Source organism: Nyctibius grandis, chromosome 11, assembly GCF_013368605.1.
Source record: "Nyctibius grandis isolate bNycGra1 chromosome 11, bNycGra1.pri, whole genome shotgun sequence".
Taxonomy (NCBI): domain Eukaryota; kingdom Metazoa; phylum Chordata; class Aves; order Nyctibiiformes; family Nyctibiidae; genus Nyctibius; species Nyctibius grandis.
Window position 1 is genome coordinate 8391995 of NC_090668.1, and position 25583 is coordinate 8417577.

Here is a 25583-nt window from a genome sequence, read left to right on the forward strand (position 1 = left end):
AATACAAGGTTGCAATCAAGAATATTGCTCTTATTCTGCAAAACTTACCTAAAATTTGGCATGATTTTCCAGACAACGTAAAATAAAGACTCGGGACTAAACGCAGTTTGGCTTCCTTGCCATAAAGCACAGAGTGTCTTTCTGAATTCTTCCACCAATGAACTGGAAAGAAAGTAAAAGCTGGTGATTACTATGGGTTTGTGTTATAACCCTTATAGGTTACTAGCTCAATGGTACAAATATCAGACATTACTCTGGGTAAGACTGTAATGATTGGGTAAATATCCTTTCCAGTACTTCAGAGATTTTATGTCCAAAATCCTACCCTTAATGCTGGAGAGAGACACAGGTTAAGAAAATGACACTTCACATGTTGAGGACTCACTTGGAAATCTATCCACCTTCCACCACTTTACTGTAGACTCTGCTAACATCATCCTTTAACCCTTGCTCAAACAAGCTACAGACTGTGAATCACTCAGGTTTTATTGGCTTAGTTTAAAAAAAAAAAAAAAAAATGTTCACGTACAGACACGTGACCCCATGACTGTATTTTAGCTGTAATTAAGTAACACAATGTCTGGAGTACAAATAACCAGCACTTCTTAACCTTACTTTAAATACAGTTACACTCCAGTGCTTTCTGATGTATCTGACTGCTTCCCCCTGCAGCACCAGACCTATATAAGCATACTGCAAGTGATACAAGTTTCTTTTTTGGCACAGCCAACTGTTTTTCTATGATTCTGTCCCCCATGAATCATTCTTCTGAGATTCTGCAACACTCAGTGTGTAGTGGCTCTACTACCCGAGCATTTGCTGTTTTCTGTAAAGCTCAGCGCTAACAAGGAACACGCAGCTTACACGTTGTTATCCCCCTGGCTCCTGGTATGGTAAGTTCGCCTGCCTGCCGTCTTCCCATTCCTCAGCTCCACAGCAGGCAACTCTTTGAAGTAACAGCAGAACTGTTGAATGTTACTACGGAAAAAGGAAAAATGAATGCCATCCTTAAAGAGCAGAGAACAAAGAGAACATTATGTATTCTGGAGCCTGTTCTTTGAAATGCATTAACACAACTTCATGCAGGGACAGAGGATGGCAATCACCAACAGTTCAAGATACAAGAAATACTGTAGCAAATACTAATCTGTAAATGACTGAGCAGATCTGTAAATATCACCATCATCCCAACTACCTGAAATAATTACATTTTGGCTGTGCTTTGACTAAGAGATACCATGACAGACAGAGGCATCAGAAGGCACTCCTCCCTAACAAACCAGACTGCAACTTCTGTTGCAGGGAGGTGGTGGAGTCACCATCTCTGGATATGTTTAAGAAAAGACTGGACATGGCACTTAGTGCCACGGTCTAGTTGACAGGGTGGTGTCAGGGCAGTGGTTGGACTCGATGATCCCAGAGGTCTCTTCCAACCTGATTGATTCTGTGATTTTGTGCTGAGGAGGTTCACCCCATGTCTACTGCTACCTGTCAATCCTAACTTCTGCTACCACAGTCCCACTAATGGGACTTAAGAAGCATGTGCCTCAAGTCCTGCCAGTGACCCCTGAATGACAGAAAAGAAAATGGAGACCCGTTAGTCCTGCTATAGCCTGACTCAGTAGTCTCCCAGCAAAGCGGGCAAATTTGGAAATGCAAAAGGATAATTACAGCACAGCAGCGGTCTTGGCACCAACGAAATGACGTCTAAGATCTCAGCACTGCAGAAACTTTTCTCCTACCCGCTTCCGTGAGTCCCCATCCCCCACAGCGCGGTCTCTGCCTTCACAGCGACCACAAGCATCAACATGTTTCAACATCCTTGGCAATGAAAGGGCAGCCTCCTTTTCCGCTGAGGATACAGCAGGCTTCCTCTGGAACGCTGCATCCCAGGAAGTCCCTCGCACTGCAGAACACAACTTTGTGTGTACCTGCACATACCCAATCCTGCAAATCCAGTTACGCTTTCATACAGTGGTAACTTGCCAAATTCCCTTGCCTAATGCTACAGCACACAACCACTCTCACAGAGGCATGGGAAAGCTTTGGAGGTACCTGAGTGACTGAAGGATTGCATTCATGAAACACGTATTCCCCAAGTTCCGAAGGCCTGTGGCACAGAGGGCAGTGGTGCTTCCCTGGAAACGAGAATGGTTACGTTAAAGAAAGACTTATCATTTCTCCTCCACTTTCTCCCCACAGAGCTGTGGACTGTTATATAAGCACAGATTTAAACAATAATAAACTATACTGTTTGAAAAGTGCAATTTCAAATCCAAAGCAACCACCTCACCAGCTCAAACTGCCTTGAAGCTCCATCTTGACATGAAACCTGTTTCCTACTCCTTCCTGTCAACAGAAAACTATACTGCATCTTTCCCTGTGCAAATAAATCTAGAATGGGACAACACAGAGTTAATCACAGGCTTTTATTACAAAGTATTTGTGTGTATGTATCTTAAGTATTCACAGTCCAAGTGTTCAGTGAGAACTGGACAGCAACTTTGTGTGTTTGAAAAAGGAAAATACCAATCCTTATCCATCTAGTCCCATGTCTAACATGCACAGTGTGGCAGCCTGCAGGTTGTTTTTAAGTCACTAGCACTAGCCTGCTGTCTTGGTGGGGTTTTGCGGTGCCCAGGAGGGTTTTTGAAAGACAGACAACAGCATCTACTTGGGAAAGAAACAGTCAAGTTAGACTGTGCAAAGAAAAAGCCATGTGTTGAATGAAGAGAAGCAAAACATATACCATTTACAGTCTTGGAGTTTTATCAGGTTAGACCAATGTTACCCACAGACAAGCTTGCTTTTTGCCAAATAATCTCCAGGGTGAGCTGGGAGGAGAGGGAAGAGAAATGTGGACAGTGTTGCATTTATGATTTCTAGAATCCGCAACACTTGGACACATTCCATTGTCTACAAAATGTCACATTGAAAGTTCATCAAACTTTTGGGCATTCTTCATTGTTCTAACAGAATTTAAAGGCTAGGTTATCTTTTAGCAGTAGTATCTCAAAATGAACACATTGCTTGACGCCAAAGACTGTGTGCAAATCCAGGCTACCAAATACATACTCAAAGTGTTCCAATAAAACTTTTTTTCCTCCCCAGATCTACTACAAACATCATCTCTGGTGAAGAACTAACGACAGCAGGGTATCCGTGTATATGTTGTTAAAAAAAGTATTATTTACATTAGCAGTTTAACAATTCAGTAAGAATTGTTTGACTAGAGGTTTGTTTTCCAATAAAGGAAGAAAACTTTTAAGTACAAACACCAGTGTCCTTAGCATATTCTTTTCTCACTCTTGCCCAGGGTGAGACAGCAGGGTATTAAAGCAAACAGCAGTGCCCTGTCTTTTCTAGATAAGGATCCAATGTGCCAACAACAAAAAGATCATCTGTTGCTATGGGCAATATTCAAGTATTAATAAAACTGAGAAAACAGCACAGACTAAGAAGAATAAAAGCAGCATTAAGTTCACGCTTTCTAATTCTGCCTTCTCTGTATCTAAATGTTGCCTAGAATTTTCCTCCTGGTGTTTACCAGCTTTGAGTTTTCCAGACAATGGTGCTGTGTGTTGCCATAGCTATAAAACCCCAGTATCTCTCCCAGGCTTCCTCAATCACCCCAAGACTGGGACAGTACAGGAAGCATACACAGCACATTCAGAGGACCCTAAATTGACTGTAAGTAGTGCATTTTTAAAGTGACTAAAGCCCTACAGACTTTGCAAAACAGCAACTGACTGCTTTGCTCCCACCTCTTATTTCCATTCCCCACCCTCTTATTTCCATTCATATTTCTCTCAAGAATTTCTTCTCTTCATAATCAGGTGATTGCTCCTCATAACTGAAGACAGCTATTACTTCAGCTCCCTCTAAGTACATGGCTGCCCCACAGCCCCAAGGGCCAAGGAGGAATAGCTCTGCTCTACCACTCCCTTCTGGTTGAGAGTGAAAATGAAGCAGTTGTATACAGCTGGGTCAGTATCTCCCCTCTCCCTCCCTAAAATCTGGGAGAAATTATGAAGATTAGAAACTCCCTCAACCCAAACTGTGGAAAACAGAGCCGTTTGGTTTGGGGCATTCTTTGTCTGGAAGAAACTATGTAGCCCTTCAGCTACCTAGCAAGGGCTGGATCATCCTCTCCTGCTTGCTATTCTGCCGATGTGAAGCTAAAATAGCAGGAAGATGAGAGTGAGAAAATCTTTCCTTTTGAAAGCAAGTTTTACTAAGCTCTTTTAAAAATCTGTTATATTTTTTTACTTTTTCCTAACAATTACTCTCTTACCACCCTAGAAAAAGACAGTGCATCTGCTTCTCTGCCTTCTGCACTGGAGGAAAAAAAAAAAAAAAAAGATAAAACCCCCTTGTCTGCTCAGAAAAGTCAAGTCTTGTGTCTAGCCCTGTTTTAAACCCAATAGGTACTAGCTCATTGCGATTTCACTGATCCCACCAAGCTCAAACTGCCCTGAAGCTCCATCTTGACTTGAAATCCTTCTTAAGCACAGGGAAGCTCAAAGTCTAGGTCAACAGAAATGCAGGAGAATATCAAATATTCTTTTGTGAGTGGGGCTCTTCTAGATGTGTGGTCACAAGACGAGAAAGACAAAGTGCACCAAGCAGAATTTGGGTACCTGACTGTAAGTATTTCAAGTCTAGGCCAACTATAAGCCTCAACAGGTTTAGAAAAACCCCTTAAACTCACGACCTGATCCGTCGTACTTACATTTACTTTTAATAACTTGCTGTTCAGAGATGAGTTTTCCAATAGTTTTCTTTTCCTATGTCTGTCTGATGTAAAGGCTGAACTGTTGGAAAGTAAATAAAAGAGGTTATTTACTATAAAAACAAAATATTGTGTGAAATAGACAATAGATAATCATCCTAATGTTCAACACGGTGATTACATGTGCCATCAGTTATCATTAAGGCAGGAAAGAGCTTCCTGATTGCAACATAGGCTTTTCGTAGTCTTAAAACAGACTGCATCTCCCTCAGAGGACAGACACACATCCTATTTTCAACACTAATGTCCAAGTTAATTGCATTAAGTTATGCATGCTATAGTATGCGCCCTGAAGAGTGTCCTCATTAGCATGCTAGATTTCATCTAAAATATTGATCTTTTTCCTTCATTAAAGGAATACCTAATGCAGAATTTTCCTTAAAATACTTCTCTCAGAAGAATCATCAAAGCCTTTTGAAAGACAACTTCAAAAGGTCAGGACAAATTACAGTTACCAAAACTCAAAAATCTCTCAAGTGCTAGCGCTTACGTATTATAGCTGACTTCTCTTACTTAAATAAAAATACACAAGGTTATAATATTTGTATAGGACTAACGAAGTTACAAGAACAATTAGTTATTCTTTTCCACATCACTGGAAATTACTGACCCCTCAGTTCCACCAGTTTATGACTTCTCTCTAATCTAATAGCAAAATCATAACTTCTTCAAGATTTTAAGGTGTGTTTTGTTTTGTTTTTTTCATTTTTTTAATTAAAAAGCCCTCCAAACATTGAAAAACTGTCATGACACACAACAGAAGCCTCCACGGTATCATTTATCTCCCAAGGAGCTAGGTCTCCTGGACATTTCTGAAATAGGAATGTGCACTTCTCATTACGGTTAAACATATTTACATCTCATTACATACCTGAGAAGCTCATCAAAAAGAGAATGGAAAATAGTGAAAATGTTAGTATTACAGAGTAAGCGACACACTTAAGTCAGGGACGATCCAGACACTTCTCAAAATCACAGCAATTTCTCAGCAGGAGTCCTGTTTGGACTCTGGGGCATTCAAGTGTATTTGGAAGCACTGTACGCACACATCCTTCTACTTAGTATTATATAAGATTTCCAAGCAAACTGTCTAAAGATTATTTGCTCTCTAGCACTGGCCACAGCACCTGCATCACAAAGACTGTAATATCTACTTTTCAGTGGAACAGTGCCAGCTAAAGGCGAAAGGAAAAACATGCCCCTTCTGTACAATTCCAAGTTCATAAGCCTTCTCAATCTTCTTGTTTGGAAATCAAACTATGCAATTAATATGAAGACTACTTCCACCTGCATTTTCACTTCAATTTCTCTGCTCCAGAAACTTATTCTGTTTTGACAAAACTATGATTCTGTTCTGGTGGAAAAAGACAGTAATTATTGGCTAGGTAGCAAGAAAGTTAATAGGTATCTAAATTCCTGTATCACCACATGCTGCTTCTACAAAATCCGCTGTGTAAGAAACAAAACATATGAGATCAGCCAAATGCACCCATTCTGCACCTCTGCTTCCCAGTGATGAACAGGGTATTTAAACATACACAGTATCACACACATAGGACCAAAATATATATATTAAATGCATATATACATATAAAACAGAATTACCACTTCAACAATGCAATATGACAAGTCCACCCAAAGCAGTCTGGATGTAAACTACTTACTTTTCCAAGTTCTGTAGGTGCTCTCTGACCTTCTGTACCAGGCCCAGCTTGGTATCGTTGACTACAAAATCATCACAGCGGTAACTGCAAGAAAAACATTTATCAGAATGCGCAAAGGATTTCCATGAAGTACTCCAAAACAGTCATGCAAGCCTATGTGCAGGAAGCACTGAGTGATTCAGTGGAAGACTACAAGCAGAACAGGGGAGCGTAAGACCTACATACTGAGCTCGTTTCCCTCTGAAAACTACCCTACAGAAAGAGAAGGTACACACACTATCTTACTACATGTTTTTTCTTCTAGCTCAGTTCTTTATTAGAAATCAGAAGCATAATGTACTGCTTGTCCCAATGTAGAATTAATTCCAGTTCAACAAAAATTCAAACATACAGTGTAACCAAAAGCAGCATTAGTAGACAATCCACAGAAGATTTATCAGAAAAGATCAACTGACATCAGGTAAACAGAATACAAAGTTTTTATTTATGTATAGCATTAATCAATTTATTTTAATACTGTAAAGCTATCATTAAAACCTGCGGTGCTCAACAGATACACGCATAATACAAAAGTTACTGCTACGGAAAACAGACCAGGGAAGATGAACTAAGAGAGTCCAAAGTCACACCAGAAGTCTGTGGCAATTCACACCTCGTGCTTTAACCACAAATATCACTCAATCTTTCATATAGTTTTTATATATACAGAAACTCTTATAAAAATTAAGCTACTATTTTGAGCTTTTTCAGGGTGAGCATGCAAAAGTAAGTAACTGAGCTGAAAAAGAGAGAAGCTGATCCCTTCACTGCCTCAAAGCAAATGTAAAGTGAAGCCAAATCAAAATGGCCTCTCAGCAGAAGCAAGGGTTACAAAAGTCACCAATCTCATAATGTTCTACAAAATCTCACATTTCCCAAGCAGCAGAGTTGTTCATTATAATTTAATATTCAAACTGTGGGCTTGAACCGCTACATATATTGCACAAAGGCAAAGGTTACAGACTATTTCTAAGGGGGGGAGGTTGGGGGGGGTGGAGAGAGGGTCTTTTAGGGAATGCTGGGAAAAACCCCACACCTTACTTCACTGTTTTCCTGGGTACACGTCAATCCACAGTACACATATCGATTTGAAGAAATTAGAGAGTAGGAAAGAAAACTGTCACAAGCAGAACACTTGCAAGATGGCATTACTTCTGCTGCTTTGCTGTATTTTAAATCCCTTGCATTTCTTGCCCTCACAAAAAGGGGGAACAGAGGTCCAAGAGTGATGTGGATCCTCTCACCCATGCTCTTTGTTCCATTTGTGAAGGAAAGATGATGCCTGTATACAGGGGTGGGGTAGTAGAAAGGGGAAGGGAAGGAAGGACAAAAATCCCTTAAAACCAAGAAACAGAAATGCTGCACTCAGGAAGGCCAGCCCTGCAGAATCCACACCTGCACGTCAGTAAACCAAGAATTCTGTGCAGCCTCCTCAAGTCTCTCTCAAAGGAGGCAGTCAGCGGAGCGGCAGCCTTACTGCTGTGCACAGGAGCTGCAGATGACATTTCACAGTGCTCTTGCAGGGTTAGCCAAGAGCTAGCTCAAGAACTAGGTAACCCATACTCTGGCATGAGAAACAGGAAGGTAAGAAAATACTCAACAGCACTTGCACCAGCTCTTTTGAGAGCACTGCGACAAAAAGGGAGCAGAGACTTGTCACAACTTCCCTTCTCCCACATCCCACCGAGGTAATTCAGCTCTGAGCAGTGTTTGTCAGCCCTGTGCTTACTGTGAAGCATCCAACCGCAGCTTCAAATTCTGGCAGACAACTGAACACTTCCTGTGAAGAAAACTAACTTACTTTGGATATGTTTAATATCAGAACCCTAGCTATTTCTCTCCTTTCTCTTTGGCACAGGACTGATTCAAATGTGAAATACATCCTCATTGTCTCAGGTTACTCCTCTGCGGGAGCAGATCCGTGCTTCCTAAGTTAACGAAGCTATCGACTTCAAGCACGACTGGAATTTACAACATTCTTTGTTGCATAAATCTGTGACGTAGTTCAAAGGCAACAGCATTGCTAGTGTTAATTCAAACACTGAATTCTTGAAGAGTCTACAGAGTTGAGAAAGTAAAGGCCCTTGCCACCGAAAGGAGTCTGTAAGACCAGCCTGTCCAGGATCTCTGTTGATTTTTGCCTCTCAGAAGAGAAATGAATATCACACTCAAAATTTCCAAACAAACACTGAACACAGCAGTTATGGATACTTATGCAAGATCTACAAGTTATAAGACAGCTATAGCTAGTAACAGAATTTTTTTTTTTAAAGATTGCCACAGACCTACTTAGTTCAGGAAGGGGAAGGAGTCTGTAAACGTGCTTATTTTTCAGCTGTGTTTTAAGTAGTCCTGTTCAGCTTTATCAGCCACCTACAACTACCTAATGAAGTGTTCCTGCATTTGCCACTCTCACAGGACACCACACCTCAAGGACAACCATCAGCGCAACCTACCCAGGCCAGCTTTGGTGAGAGGTAAATATGGTGTGGGTGGATACAGTACAGCCCAACTCCCTTATACCAAGTGTGTCCACACCCCCAGGTATACTAGCACAACTACATTGCTACCCTAGTTGTGTAGCTACTAGCATTTATAAACAGGGCATGAAAGCAGATGCAAGCTCACTGAAAGCCTCTAAGCCAACCTATTGCCGAAAGAGGATTTAATGCTTGCTCCCATGCCCTAAAGATCACGTTAACCTTACTTTTAGTGTGATCTCACACACTAGTTACATCTTTACATAAAATTGCAAGTTAGCACTTTCCCCCAAATGGAGGAATAAAACAAAATATCAATCACTAAATGTCAGGCTCCTTGCAACAGTGCAAAAGTAATTTTAAGATTCCTTTAAAAACAAGACAAGCTGCTGCTATTTCTCTTTATAATGGGCAGGTTTTTTAAACCACCTCCCTTGCTACACAGGATTCAGCATTACTACTAGAAATAACAGCACTACCACCAATCTATTTTGGATAAACGAAGTAAAAAGCACAGAAGTAGTTTATACTTTAATAGCTTAAAATTTGCTAAGTCCACACATCTGAAAGGTAAACTGCTGCAAGATTACTTCCTGTATGTGAAGCTGACATTCAAAACAGGTATTTGTGATCCTCAGGATTATCACAAATTAACAATACACCTTTCTTGCATACAGCAGTTCTACAACATGCTTTTAACAGCAATCGCACAGAACAAATTCTATACTTCGAGGAGGGTCCCTTATATGGATTAGGACAATATTTTCCTCTCTATACACTTTCTATTTTTAGCATCTCTGCTACCTCCAAGGCCTGGCCTTTTCTGGCCTCCTTTGCTGCTAAAATGGCAGCAAGCCAGCAAATGTATGCACTGCTTCGAGAAACACTTACGCTTAGTGCTGGCCGTTTCAGTAGGTTACACAACTTCAAGCTATGTTTAAAAGCCCCAGCTGGATTTGAAGAATTACAGGACAAGAAAAATTAAGAAAATCCAAGTTTCCTTAGTTGTGTTAACACCTTCCATGAGTAAACTAAGAACTCAAGTTTTACTGTCTTTATAAAAGGTTTTTTAACTTCTTTAATTTCCGCTGGCTGTAGAATGCAAAATAATGGTCCTAAGCAATCTCATTTTTGGATGCTCATGCACTAGCACAGTAAGTCTGTTTTTTAAATAGAACCATCATCACAAAAAGAAAGACTGAAAAAGAATTTTTTAAAGTCCTTGGCACTTAGTTATTTTTACATCAGCCCAGGCGGAGGCAGGGAGGAAGACATTAGCACAACCATGTTCCTTTAAAAGATAAGAAGGAGGCTAATGGGTCAGAAATCTGACCTGCAAGTTGTGTCTGGGATTAAAGGACCATGGGAAACATATTATGCAAATACATAAACAGGGCAGCCTTTCTTCTTCTGTGCTAACCAACTGTCTGTGCACTAGCACAGCAAAAACAAATTTATAAGAGTCCTCTTTCAGGAAACACATTTCTGAAAGCAGGCTTCTTACACATATCATTTTACTTCTCGTGCGCAGAAAAACAACCACTAACATGGCAGGAGAAAGCATCGTACAATAGCTTGAAGAGAAGAAAGATCTGTGCTTCTCGTAAACTCATTGTGCTTAGTACTTTAGAACTAAGTGAAAGGTCAATTACCTCCAAAGAGTGGAATTCAGGAGTCTGTTTCTCTCAGTGCTTACGGTCTCAAACACAATTCAGTCTGAAGATTTAGTATTGCATCTACTGTCTCAAAAGTGACCAAAGAATCAAGAGACTCATACTCTCACAATAAATAAAAGATTAACATTCTCTCAACTTTTCCACCATGAAGACTGAACAGGCAACTAGGAGGACATAAAAGAAAGATCAAAACCCTCCGGAAAGCAAATCCCTAGTTGCCCAGTACTTAATGATACCTCAAGCATGCCTGCATTTTTCAAAACATTACCAAACTCAAAAATACAATAAAAACCTCATCCCAGATTAAAAAAATAAAAATTAACCACCGGCCCACCAGAACTGAAACATTTTCCTTTCAAAGCTATGTTGAAAGCTTGTGATCACGTAAAAAAAAAACATACACACACAGACTTCCACACTGAAATGCAGTTACAGGAGACTGCTTGATCTGGTTTTGGTTTACAGGACAATTGCATGTGAACTAGAAACAAAATTCAATAAACCGTGGTAGCTTCAACAGTCACATAGTATTTCTTCCCCTTGGACTGACAAGAATAGCTAAGGCAAACCCTGGACTGTGCTCTCATGACTGCATGGAAGTTTATAACATGGCCAAAGAAAAGCAAAGGATTAAATGCATTCTGCTTACAAAAGAGCCCATACAGGCCTGTTCACTGTTACTATCCTGCAAGCTAAGGAACACAGTAAATTGGGATCCATAGGATAAAAATGCAACAAGAGCATTTAACTCTGTGCAGTAAACAAAATTTCAAATAAAAATATAAGTGTGTCTCCGTTTAGCCTGCACCCAGGGCTAAAGAATAACCAGTTCTATCACCCAATGTCCCCTCCCCAGCTGGGAAAGGGAACTGCGAAAAGGAGGGAGACTCGTGGGTTGAAATTTAAACAGATTTAATAAAATAAGAAAACCAATATCGATACTAATACAAAAGACGCAAAGTTATACTCAGCCCATAGAGTGGTGGCAAGTTCCTCCAGGGATCACAACGGTGGAGAGGAGAGGAGAAAGAGGGAGAAGATAGCAAAGACCCCCAGATCCCCAGCAGCTTTTCCATTTAATGTTATAGAATACATCTATGGGCCAGCCTGGGGCAGCTGCCCTGGGTTTAACTGCTAACAGCCTTGATCACCATCCCACAGCTGGCCACAAACTGAAACAAAATGTAACAGAAAGTTGATTCTATAAATTTTATCCTTGCAAAACCAGGACAAAAATCCAGCATTGCCTCAAAATACCTCCATTATTTTTACAATAGAAGTAAAATTCAGTTAAGTCTTAGGATGGTATTTTCTTGATTTTCAAATTATTGAGGTTGCCCACATTGCTAGCATAAAATATTAGTCTTTAAATAAAAGCTCACTCAAAAGAAACATCATTGCATTAACATAGCACTGTCTACTGGATTCATGTCTACTCTGAAGAAGCTAACATTTCAAAATTCAGCCTCCACAGTAGCTAGTTATGACTCAAATTCACCCAACTATTTGCTTTAACTGGCAAGCACTATTTGATAGCAGCCCCTACAGTACTGTCTGAAATAAAGGGGCAGAAGTTGGTCTGAATGCTTTCTGCTTCATCTTTACACGTCTAAGCTCATTTCCATTGAAAAAATTGGGTGCAATAACAAATCCAGGTATCTTTTTCTGATAATCAGGTGGGAAAAAACTGAAATATCCTAAATGAAAGCAAAGATACACTGCTTTTGAAACTTGTTCAGCTTGCCATTAGCACAGGAGAGTTATAATTTGCTAGTGAATTATACGCAACAGGAACTCCCCAAGGCAAAGCTCTACAATTAGTTCCAGTTCATCCATAGATGACTCAGCCTTCTGCTTCGATTACAGCAGAAAAGACATCACATGCTAAACTGCTTCTCATCTGTACTACCACAAATACGCTGTGAAACACCAGTGAGCTTCCCAAGTGCGTGCCTACCTGCTCTTCACAAGCATAGCTTGTTTCAGTAACAGATCACATAATCCTCAGTTTGGCTGTCATTGTTTTGCAATGCCCACATTGGGTTTGGGATAAGGTCAGCAGGGTGCTCTGACTTGCTAGTATAACTTATCAAGCCCCAGCAAGTTGGGCACACTATTTGTCATAGTAAATGGAGATATAATCAAGACTTCAAATACCCTGCTAAAACTCCTCCACACGTTATTACCTTCAGAGTGACTAGAAGACAGGCCATACTTCAAACAAATCAAAAAGCCACAACATAGAACTCAGTTGTTAACAGCATTCATTGGGAAAGTGGAATTAGCTTCCCACAGATGTTCCCATGCAGCTAACCTGTGCATATATGTCACTTAGAAAAATTTTGTGTTTTCTAATGTTTTCATACAGGAGCAGATAAAAATGCTGGTCATTTAAATAAAATGTAAATATAGGCAAAATCCCCGTACATCACAAAGCTACTCAAACCTTTCTTCTATGCTTAACACCTGTACAGCTTTTGTCATTGCTGCATGCACCATCTGAATAACTTCTGAGTTGCTCCAAACAAAATTTCTTCAGGTGAGACCACTTAACTGTGATTTTATCTGCAGAGGATAAAAATATTTGCTACAGAAGTACTCCTCCTAACACTGGATACCCAAACTTCAGAAAATGGATTTTTCCCTGATGAAGTACACAAAAGATATTCAATTATTTGAATAAAATACCCATCAGTGGAGCTATACACTCAGTAATTTTACAAGACCATAACACAGATTTCCCTTAGATTTGCACTGTTCAAATCCTGCACTGCCACACCGCACAAGTAATGACATACATGGGAAAGCATGAAGCTAACAGGAAATGGGGAAGCAGCTGTCAACAGTTTTGCTTAGGGGTGAAGAGGATGGAAGATGCTGAACACACAGAAGCACTGCTTTCAATAGACTTCCAGTCTTTGCTCTCCAAGGAACAAGGAAGATAGGGAACCTGACATTACCAGCGTAACTATTAAATCTCCCTAAACAGTGCCCATATCTCACTTTAAGAAACTCATAGGATAAATCAGCCCAGGCCATTCTTCTGTTAAAAGAATCACTTCTGAGATGCTGCTACTTAATCTTGCCAGAGAGTTGATGCTGCTGCACAACAGGATCCATCACTTTCCCAAATTCATATAGGTTGCACCAAATCTCCAAAAGAAAGAAGCCTTTCTTTCAGAGTGAAGAAAAAAAAAATAATGTTGGAAAAACCCCAAACAAAACACACACATACACACCTCAAGTTCACATCTCTTGGGCAGGAACTATAGTGTATTACTTTACTTTCTGATATTCTGACAAATAAAGGATATGTGAAAGGCTCACCAATTTGACGGAAGGCATAACTACAACCAAACAGCAGCTTTTGCAATTAAAAGGTTCTTAACATACCCCAAAGCAAACAGAAGCAACTCAAAACCTCATAAATAGCATTTATTTCAAAGAAGTTTCTGCTAAGTCATTTGAAATGTGGGAGTTTAGCCACAACCAGTGCTACAATACACATGCAAAAGCAGAGGGTTATTTCATCACTGTTTTTAAGCGGCCAGGTCTGGAAATCAAGAGATGAACTGCTCAAAAATGTGTGTGATACAATGCTTCACAAGAGTCTAAAGTTTTCACCTTCTAGTATGCAAGAAGTTGTCAAATTACAGCACTTAAACCCTTACCAGTATGTACTGTAACTACTGCAATCCATACACACAGTATGCTGAACTTTCTCTTGTTTTTCTGTCTTCTTATGATTGGTCATAGGAATCTGTGCATCTTCATAATGCTTTTTTGCATGGCCATTCACATATCTAAAATAAATGAAAAAGAAAAAAGTCTTATACTTTGTTTTTAAACAGTTACTTAACCAACAGTCACCGAAAATCAGAAGAAAAAAAGGCAGCCTAGTAATCATCCAATATTTACACAGGCATTAAAATAGGCAATTCACCTGTGTGAAAACATTGGTTAAATTTTCTAACTTTTTACCCCTTTACTCTCTCACACTGTCCAAATTAATCTCGCTATCTCCTTCATAGCAACCACAAACGGGCATCCTTGTACCAAACCCCAGGATCTGGGCCCTGAGCAGACTGATGCACCTTCACACTGAGAAAATTGTTAGCTCCCTTTTTCCATACCTGTAACGTGGTTAGTTTTCCACATTGCTTCCCCATATACGTTTCTTACAGCTCTACTTTTTTCTCCACCCAGGAGATCATGTTTGTGATCACTTTAACAGTGTGCTGACCCCCATATGAAAGCACATCCATTTTAAGCTTTCCCATTCTGCATTCACAATTTCATATTAGAGCATTTTACGTTTTATTAAGTTTGTGCATTTGAAAGGCTCTGGGGCTTGAAGTCAAGTAACTGAAAAAGAAATCTAAAATCCTACAGCTCTTTTGCTGACACAATGAGCATTTTCATGTTCAAAATTTGAGATTTAGAGAATTAAGCATCTTTAATTTAGAAGGTGTCATTACAAATGCAAGAGCCCTAAGTATCAGCTGAAAATCACGTAGAAGTGCCTGGCCAGACCTCAGGTGAATTCCCTCCTCCCTCATTTCTTGCTTGTTGAATTCAGTAATGCTAACCGACAGGAACTCTGCACATGCTTCACATGAAGGTCTTTGTATTCTACACTTGTTCTCACATGCACGTGTAAATAATTCTGCTAACACAGCTGTGCTAGTAGTTAAGGCACTAAAGCCACAGGGTTACCGACACCGCTGTGCTGGCAGAATCCTGCAGCAATTATGTCATAACCCCAATGAGACAGTTGTGCTTGCGGGAGTTGGTTTTCTGCCTAACAGTGCAAATGACAGGTTTATAAAGCTATGCTCCCACCAGAAATGCTCTGCTGCTGTTAACATGGTCGGTAATGTTCCAAATGACTCTGACCTGGAGGATGTACTTCACGTGAAGATCTGAAAAGCTCTATTTCTCTTCCTTTAATTTCAAATGTTATCTGAACAGAAGAATACGCTGTGTGCTTTCATGATCAAAAGTGTTCCCATCATAAGGTATATTACATACTTCTCATTCAATTATTCTCTACTCTAAGGATGGGAGCAGTTTGAAAAGTCAAAACAAACAGCATAAATAACTGACTCAATGTCTACTAACTGCACACAAGAAAAGTCATATGTGGGCAGTAACAATATTTTTTTTAAATTGGTAACAAGTAAAATATTCCAAACAATTTATTTCACATCATCACATAACATGAAGTAGCTCCCCCTCTCTTAACTCTCACTGAGTATAAATTTATAAAATAAATTAGTAAATAAAAAGAGGACAAAAAAGGGGTTTGTGCTGAAAACTCTGAATAAGAGACATTATTAAAATTGTGGCACTTAGCTGCTATCCAGATCAAAGAAACAAAACCTGGAGGTTATTGAATCCACTTTAAAAGACAAAGCCACTAAGTTTAATGATACTTTTCCAGAATAAAAGCATACCAGCACAGATGCTACCCTACAGATGAGAATATGTTCACATCTCAGATACTAAATGTCAACACTAACTGCATTCTCATTAATATGTGCATCTCAAACATTTATGCAGCAGCAAAGTTTCTACAATTATCCTGACACATAAACAACAGCATTGGCTGCACCAGTCCTCTACAAATTCGTTCGGTGTACTTCAACTAATACAGACAAAAAAACAGGTGTACTCTGAAGGAATTCTGGTGGTAGGTAGTCCTTATATGTTATGGCAATAACTTTGTTCCAAAACTACACTACAGTACACTTAAGGTATTTTCTGTCTAAGCTGGACAGTTGTTATTTTTCTCAAAATAAGCTGTGCTAACTTTGGATTTGTGGGTTTCCAAGAATCTCAATGGTTTAATCTTATTACAGTAGAAACATCTTTTACAGAATGGAACTTTACAATAATCCACTGAATGAGCAGTTCTCCAGGCACTTCTTGAGCTCAGCACACACATTCACCATCCACTTTTCTTTTGGAAGAAAAATGATGTTGAGTATAATCTCTGGACTCTCATAAGGTAGCAAAGAAGTGTGTTCAGTATAAACATACAATGTTAAATGAGATCATGAAAGGTTTATTTCAGGGAATTATAAGACATACAGGAAATTGAATGAATGAATTTTGAATGAACTGCCTCAGAGTCAAGCAACAAAGGAAAAAGATAAAGGTCTGATTAAAAGATTTGCACACTAACACTTTGTACCCACCTTCCACAATGGACACTTGAGCACGTCAGACAGACCCACGGACTTTTATTTGACCGGCACACTATAAAAGATAAAAAAGAGAGAGAAGTGTCAAATGAATTGGCTCTGATACTGCAGTTGCGTAACACATCCTGAGCGCTAGCCATAGCCCTGCTGACTCCACCTTAGCAGCACAGTTATATAAAATAGCCAGTCATGTTAATTAACCTGTATTAGGGACTAAACTAATAGACTGAAGAGCTACTGACACTAAAGCACATTATCTGTCTTCTGGCTTGGGTTTTACACATTTACCTATTACTTTCCATGAAAAATTTTAATTTTTTTGTTTGTATTACATCCACACGAGGTCTACTTGATTTTGAAATAACACAGAAATAACAGAAGCACAAGTAGCAAAAACACTGGTAAAATTTAAAAACCATTCTTTTTGCTTTTAATAAGGCAGTCCACCAAACACAAGAAAAAAAGCCACAGCACTTCACTTCTGTTTCATAAAACAAGCTATACAAGAAGCCATTTTAAAGAAGATATGACAAGAAAGCCTGGCAATCTCATAAGAAGCACACAGAGTAAATTACTGTGCAATGCACGATAATATGCACCATTTATACAATTTGTATTCCTATGCTGCAGTGCTGGTAAAGGCTTTATCCATAAAGATTTTACCCTTTCAGTCACACACAAGAAGCTGAAAGGTTAAAATGTAACACAGTGCTGTGCTTTGCAATCCATTCAAGACCCCAGAAGATATTATCTGATTTTTTAGCTGTCTTCTAAGTCTAGAAAACTTAAATTAAATAAACATGGATATTTTTAAGCTAAAGGGCTTAAAGGGAAAAAACAGCAGATACTAGAAAATGATGAAACACCATCCCTGGGTAGAGTCACAGAAGCAGGATATTTCAACTCCTACTGCAACCCAGTAGCAAAGTCTGTAAATTCAGATCAGAAACAAAATCTCAATTAATAACCCATGGGGTCAATTTTTAACCAGGAGAGAAGTGACTAGCTTAGCTGTTTAGAAGAGCTGATACACTTTTCCACCACTAGATTTCACCTTTTTTATTTAAATCAGACAAAAATAAACGAGCTAACACTGCTTCTTAAAGAATTGTCTTCTGGATTTGAATTTGTTATTGCAAATAGTTGTTGTATTTGAATTCACAGGCCCAGTACAAGGAATGTTTAAAACTAAAAATTTTACTATGGTCAGTGGGAAAAAAGCACATTCCACAGAAATACTATTTGAAGTATCTACTTTGAACTCTGTAGTAAAAACTTCAGAATTATTTCCTTCAACTGCTGCAATTATTACTTGAGTAACACATTTTCTCATGTCTCAGTTTTCTGATTTTGGTTTTCCAAAACCAAATTTTTGTATTTCTAAACTTGATGGGTTCCTGCAACTGTGATGGTAATCTTGCAATAGATAGAGAACAGCCAGCTAGAGCTGTTTTGGCTTACATTTCAAGTTAGAAAAGTGGAAGGAGTTTGTCTAATTTGACCAAAATGTTATCAAGAAAACCAGCATTTGGCACTGGCAAACAGAAGGGAAAGGGAAGACCTTAAATAGCCATCATCAGTTAAAAACGGGCTAAATGGACCACCAGTCTAACTTGATACAATTTTATTTTCCTGAATTACACAATCTGAATGGTAGAAAATTAACTAGAAGGAAACAGCAGCCAAAACCATTCATGCACTTAAACAGAGATTAAGTGCTACACAAACAAACCCCTACCCTACGGTTTCCTTGCCAGGAACATGAAACAGTCTTCCTAGCATTAAAATCCCACTAGAAATTTCCCAGTTTGAAATAACATTTTTGCTTTCACTATGTTATCATCAGTGGACAGAACTGGTTCTCAACCAGTAGGTCAAAGCATTACGATGCAAACTATTATTCTTTCTTACTTTCTACCACGTACCACACAATTGCAATTTCACATTCAGCTATTTTAAATACCAGCACTGCTTGCTTGTCAAGTGTTAAATTATACTGAAGTAGTGCTCACTCTGCAGAGTTCACACCAGGTTTAAGTGTTCTGCACAAAGCCAGCAAACAAGTCCACCAACTTTGCACAACGCCCAAAAAAAAAAAAAGTGTCCACTAAAATGTTCCATCTTTCATATCGGGGAATAGGAAAAGACAGCTCATTTGTTTGCTTTAACTTTTAGGAAGAACTCTGCTCCAATTGCATCCCATTAGAAATGTGTAGTTTATCTTCTGCACAAACATCTCTTCCCACAAAGAATTCAAATAACATGGAAGTGACTCCCACTAAGATTAAACACAGAAACCAGTATTAAATGTGACCTACAGTTGCTCTGTTCTGAGAGGATTACGCAACTGATTTTTTTAAAGGCTGCTGAAGGTTGCATTCTGTATTTCTCTGAGGTTGGCTCAGTAGATACTTGCATTAAAGCTCGGCTCTCTACGTATTTTTCGATTACGATCTTGAAGCAGTTACTGTTTGTTACTTACTACTAATAAATTAGATTAGGCCAGGAGCTTCAGGTATTAGTCAGGATAAAAGACAGACGGCATGGAATGCACAGCAAAAGCACAGTCATTGCCCTGAACTGCTTATCATCTAAATTAAAGGTTGACAGTTCGGCTTCATCTGTAAAGAGTGTATGTTATTCCTTTCAGATGTGGTATTGACATGAAGGTACCAGGCTTAAAAGTAGCCCATAAACAATAGACACACATCCACAGCAAATCCCTTCTCAATTCAAAGCACATTACACAGCCCTGGACGTCGGCCCTTAAAACAGACTGCGGTGTTCAGGACTTTCAGGTCAGACAGTTACACAGAACCATGAGGAAAGACTCTCAAACCCATTTGCACACACATAAGTCTTCCCTGAATAATAAGTATTCCAACAGCAATTTGAGTTTTTATTTTTTTAAGTGCTATTTAAAAAATAAGGAGGAGGGGTGCACTACATTAGCACCCCTTACTTTGGAATAAAGTTATGTTCAACAAACATCTTAACCACATTAAAAAACCCTTAATTATCTGTGTTTGTTGCACCTTATTTAGTGGTATGCAGGCTAAGGAACACTGGCTGCTTTCTCCACTTAAAGTAGCTACTGCAACAGTTACCAACTGCCTCATTTTGCTGTATTTTCAGAATAGCTCCAAGTGGTTAGGCAAAGACGATACTAACATCAAAAGAAAAGGGAAAGCAAATCTGCAATGGCACAATGTTGTCTGAAGCAGTAAGTCATTTGCTATTTTACATCAATACCAGCTTATTCAGAAGCTTAGAAAGAAATTTTCATCATGCAATAGGAAGGGGAAATACTACCTTTTACAGAACAACTTCTCTACGTGAAATCTGAATACTCATTTGTTATACAGCCTACAAAGCCCTCTGTAAATGGGGAGGAGTATCAATCCATCCCCAAGAGAGCCATCAAACATCACTACATACAAACTCACACATAACTATGGGAACAGCGAGAGATGTCCCTCCCGCTCCAGCTTCCATTTGCTGGAGATTAATCATCCTGATAAATAATGTTCATCAAGTTATGCCAAGTAGAATGAGTAAGATACGGCTAATCAGTTTGGCACCCCCATCACAGGGCACCCACGGCATCTTACCCTCATGATCACTCAGATCTGTACTTCTGAATCTTGACTTTTTTTTCCTTATTGAAAACTGACTCCAAGTGCAGTCTTCTGAAACATCAACACTCCTGGCAGACACTATATTCCTTACAGAACAAAGCCACAGATTTCCACTGTAGGAAAGTTACAACTATGTAAAAGTATACAAACAACCTGTGAAACTAATAGTTTTGTTTAAATAGCACACTGCATAATTTAGAAACTGGCAAAAGAAAAAAGCAGCAGGAAGAGGAGGAGACAAACAGGAAGCAGTTTCTGTAAGGCAGCCAAGTTAAGAAACCTGCAAGATACAGTCTCCACCAGAGATCTGGCAGCAGTGCAGCCATGTGATCAATGCAAACTGGTGACTTTGCCAGTCACAGGAGCACAAGGGACCTGAGGCCATAGCCACTACAGAACTGTGCTTACACCCACGTTTTGAAATAGTCCTTTATTACATCACTAAAGAAAAGGCTGCAAAATATCAGCACAGTAAGAGCAATACTTTGGTCCTTCTGTTAAGAGTACGTCAAATGGAAACAAGATTAGGGTCATTAAACTATTTCCAATAGTCTCCACAGCCTTTACAAAACAGCCTGGACTTTGTTCTCAAAAGGAGCTGTACCAACACTACTATCTTACTTGTATAATTATATGGTTAACTACAATAACATAATGACCTGCACAGAAACATCTTTGGACTAAGTGACCCTTTTTCAGCTCAGTTTATGTTGACATAGTAGGTCAGCTATACTGATATAAGCTAAACTGAAAAAGGCCACTGTTACTCCACTCGGCATCTGCACAAGGAACAATATTTACATAGTTGTGGTTGCACTGGTACACTGATACTGTGCTAAGCAAGTTGTCCCACAAACATAAGCACTTGGTGACAAACACATATATATGCTACATATATATAGCATGCTGTATGTGTAGCATGTATACACATGCTATATGCATGCAAGTGTGTATACACACACACACACGTGCGTATCTTTAAAAAAAAAAAATCAAGAATACTGTTAAAGTGTGCTAGAGAAACAGCCTTACTTGTCCTTTCCCATACCTTTAACTTCATTTTGCCTAACAATCCCTTTGTAACTTTACATTTTGCTCCTAAAAGAACCTGACAAATGCAGCAAAAAAAAAATCTGGGCAGTCTCCATTAACAACACATGAAGAAAAAAGCAGCAACAACCTGCATACCAAAAAGCGAAACCCCTGCTTTGTGAAACACTGTCCTCCTGTCTGTCACACATCAGGCCTAAGGAATGAGGCTAAAAGCCGCCTTCTCCAAAGATCTGGAAGTAAAGGTGAGAGAAACTTGCAAGCAAAAAATCCTGGGAAACGATCACAAGTGGTGGGAACATAAAACTCTGCACAAACATTTAACCAAAATTATGCAAACCCCTTTAGTAATAACATCTCAAATGCAAAGTTCTTCAGTCACCAGATTCACAGCATTTCTCAGAGAGCCCACTTCCATTTTACAGACTGAAAAATGGAGAATAAGAGATTGAATAATTTACCAAATGAATTTTAAGTGTATTGGCATAGATCAGAACTGAGCCTACTAGCCCTAACAGCTTATTCCTTTGTGTCATTTTACTTGCAGGCAAGGGTAAGACATCTCAAAACTCAGCACTCTACACAAAACTTTTAAGGTGACTTGCCAAAACAGCTCCGAATTAAACACCAAAAACTTCCCATATGCAATACACAAGAAGTATCACGCATCTGAGAAAGTCATCTATGAAAGCCAGTATTCTAAGTAGGGAATTGCTGAAGTTATTAGCCTATGAGAAATATCAAGGAGACAAACGTGTTCGATGTTGTCCCTCCTCTGGGCTTACGTGCTGGCGTTGCAAAAAGGCTCTGCCTACCACTGGCATTTACAGCTCTGCAACTCCCTCTGGATGCAGGCACAATGTCTTTTCAAAGACTGAATAAATCAGCTCAGGAGTTTTCTCTATGCAACACCCATTCATTCAAGATGTGTATGCCCCAGGTTTACTGCACACACCTCCTAGCCTGGGAAGACCTTCCTTCCAAGCTGAGGGAGGACCGACATTTCCTTCCGTTAAAGATGGCACTTCCCATGAGTAAGCAGTTATTCAGGGGAACAGTGAGGCAAGAGAGAGACTGTGACTTTCACCAAGCCTAGCATTTACAGCTTCTACCTAGGCTGCAGTCTCCACAGCAATGAATATCAATATCCATGCATTCTATAGCCAAAATCCACTAGATGAAACATTCAGTCATTAGAATTGAGACTGGAACCAAGGTTTTTTCACTTACAATGAACTGTCCAAATCACAACATTACAGAGCCACGTGCACTCTTCCCTTGTGGCCCATAAACTCAGTTATAAACCAGCATATACAATAAAACACTTTCTCAGGGCAAAAATTAGAAGTCTCACTCATCACAGAACATCAGTCAAGACTGCGGGACATCTGGATATGTGCAGAATCAGACACTCTGGCACTGAAAAAACACTTTATTAGCAGAATCAAAGAAGCCTAAAAAAATATAGGTGTCCTGCAAGGTAAGTCAGTATTTTTACAGGCAGTATGTAGAAGTTCATAACAGGCAATAAAGTTACTTAGTACTAAGCATACATGTATTAACACAACTGATCATGTTTACAGTTTTTGACTTCACATTCTTTTGTGTATTTTAAAATGCAGTTGCTACAAGCATACATGCAAGCTTTATCATCTGACCCTATTGTGTGCCTCCATTCAGGAGGAATCAACTACCGTAATGAGTATGTCAACTAAACACGTTGGTAAAATCGTAAGACAGGACAGGCATTAACATCCACAGAAGCACACTAAGTCCAAGTAGAATGCTAACACTATTTTCTACTCTATCAGTAAGTTCCAGAACTTAAATACTGAGTTAAACATCTACGGTTGTTGATTGTGGGATTTTTTTTTTTTGTTTGGCGTTGGGTTTTATTTTTGGGGGCCGGGGTCGGGTGGGGAGTGGTGTGTTTAAACTGTATACACATGTGGTAAAAGTATCTGCTCTACATTTTAAGAACTTAAGGCTAGTCAACTCCAGATGAGTAACTGTAACGAAAACCAGGTGACTGAAAAAGGAAGTAAATATTACACGAGTATTTTTTAAACCTCTGAGTAAGCTAAAGCCCCATTCTAGACAGAGCATGCAGGGAAAAGGAACATTATAGGCTTTGAAACTAGAGACGTGTTCTACACCTTACTTACAAGCCAGCTGTTTTCCTGATGAGATTTTAAAGAGTATTCCCATTTGTTTTCAAACTTCATTTCACATAAAGCTCTTCTTTCTATCCTACCCTAAGCTCCATTACAATAAGTTCATAAATGGACTAAACTTGTTCTAAACTGTTTGATATTAGAAAAATAAATATTCTATTTAACAATATTTTATGGAAGTTTCATTTGTTAGACATCTTTACTGCCTATTTTAGAAAAACAGTATTCTAGCCAAAATGAAACCAGACAGAAGGGGAAATCGTTTTTAATTGTACTATTTAAAATGTTTTAAAATCAGCTAACACCCACATACTAGAGGAAAAGATAAGAAAAGATGGAATTTGAATTACATTTAAATCAAAGCAAGAGCATTTACAAGGAAGCTAGTTTCCTGGTAAGCATTACTAACGATACAAAAATGTTAACCATTCTTTCAGTGTTTCATACCCTCGTAAGAGATGCACGATGAACAGAAGTCTCAACAGTATCGAGTCTTAGCCTGACTCAAATCACATTCACATGCAAGAGAATTCAAATAGACTCTGAAGAACACAGAAAGAAGGAAAGAAACTACCCTCACCTTACAGCTATGGGAAAAAAACAGTTATTTCTTCTGCTATTATCTTTCAGCTAAAACCCGAAAGATTAAGCTTTTAGTAAGAAAACAAGTAAGAAGTTGTTTTGTGATAGTGAGTGAACTTATGAAATCAACTAATATTTGTGCTCATGCATACCGCTACATGTGGTCTCCTCCTCTTTGTCACTAAATAAATAGCATTGCTCAGTCTCATATAAGAAAACGCAGAGATGGCTACAGTGAACCACGCTATTACAATGGAAAACTATATATAATTCAGACATACTAAACAACTGAGTAAGAATATAAAACACTGGTAGGTGAACAATTTTTTGTAGAATAAATAGGTCATTGAAGTCCCCAACACATTCCTAACGTTGAAGAATGTTTGTCAGAGAACAATGTGATTAGCTTCATCTGCATGTAATTCACCTCCCCTGTTAGGCTCAACCACGTTGGCTTACAGTTCGGTATTTTGATTACGCAATCAGAATGCCACACTGAAAAACTTGGAAGTTAAAAAATGCATGCTTTTTTATCTGCTTACATTCTCAATCCAGTAGTGGAAAAGCAGACAGGTAGGTAAGGAAAACTTCTTTCAATCAGTGTAAACAGATATGTCAGTTCCTGAGGAAGTGGTTAAACGAACTGGGGGGTGAGAGGGGGGGAAGAAGAAAAAAAAAATTAAAAAAAAAAAAAAAAAGGTGCAAACCCAAAGTCAGATCATCTATACCAGCAATATATAAAGACACACAGAGCATGCTGTGCTGCTGCTTTTGTTATGACAAAGAAATAAGGTCACTTAGCACCACCAATCACACACATAGATGTTTAGCTCTCAGGCTACAGTAGTGCCATATTTTTTGGTAATTTAGTCTTTCTACACGTCAAGTCAAACTTCAGGTCAAGAAATGTCAGTGGTTGATCTTCCTGCATATCCACATAAATCACATCCTACCTTAAAGTAACAGTGAGAAAACATGATTTAAAAAAAAAAAAAAAAAGAAAAAAAGTAGTAAAAGTAGGAACACAGGAATGGCAGGCTTATTTTCCTGAACAGTCATGGCTAAAAGCATTTTTTTAAAAATTTGTGCCTCTATTTTCTCCTTTACATTTTAAAAACAATTTCTAGTGGTTTGGCTACTTTGGTAACTACTGAGTATCCATATTTAAATACAGATGTACACACACATATATACTTATATTTTAAAATTAAATGCTTTCTAGCTCTTCCAACCTGATTGATTCTGTGATTCTGTGTGATTCTGTTCCTCATTATAGTAGTAG

General features: G+C 38.9%; 1 protein-coding gene across 4 annotated transcripts in view; it reads right to left on the reverse strand.

Annotated features, from left to right (window-relative positions):
* Positions 1–25583, reverse strand: part of USP3 (ubiquitin specific peptidase 3) — a 90127-nt gene that overhangs the window by 14218 nt on the left and 50326 nt on the right. For all 4 annotated transcript variants that reach the window (XR_011049038.1, XM_068410955.1, XM_068410954.1 and 1 more), the window contains 7 exons: positions 16852–16912; positions 14323–14454; positions 6457–6540; positions 4733–4814; positions 2056–2138; positions 865–978; positions 49–162 (listed from right to left, as the gene is read on the reverse strand). Coding sequence is in view for 3 of the 4 variants with exons in the window: in XM_068410954.1 (XP_068267055.1) it covers positions 49–162; positions 865–978; positions 2056–2138; positions 4733–4814; positions 6457–6540; positions 14323–14454; positions 16852–16912 (670 nt within the window). In the remaining variant the exon portion in view is untranslated. The remainder of the gene's footprint in view (positions 1–48; positions 163–864; positions 979–2055; positions 2139–4732; positions 4815–6456; positions 6541–14322; positions 14455–16851; positions 16913–25583) is intronic.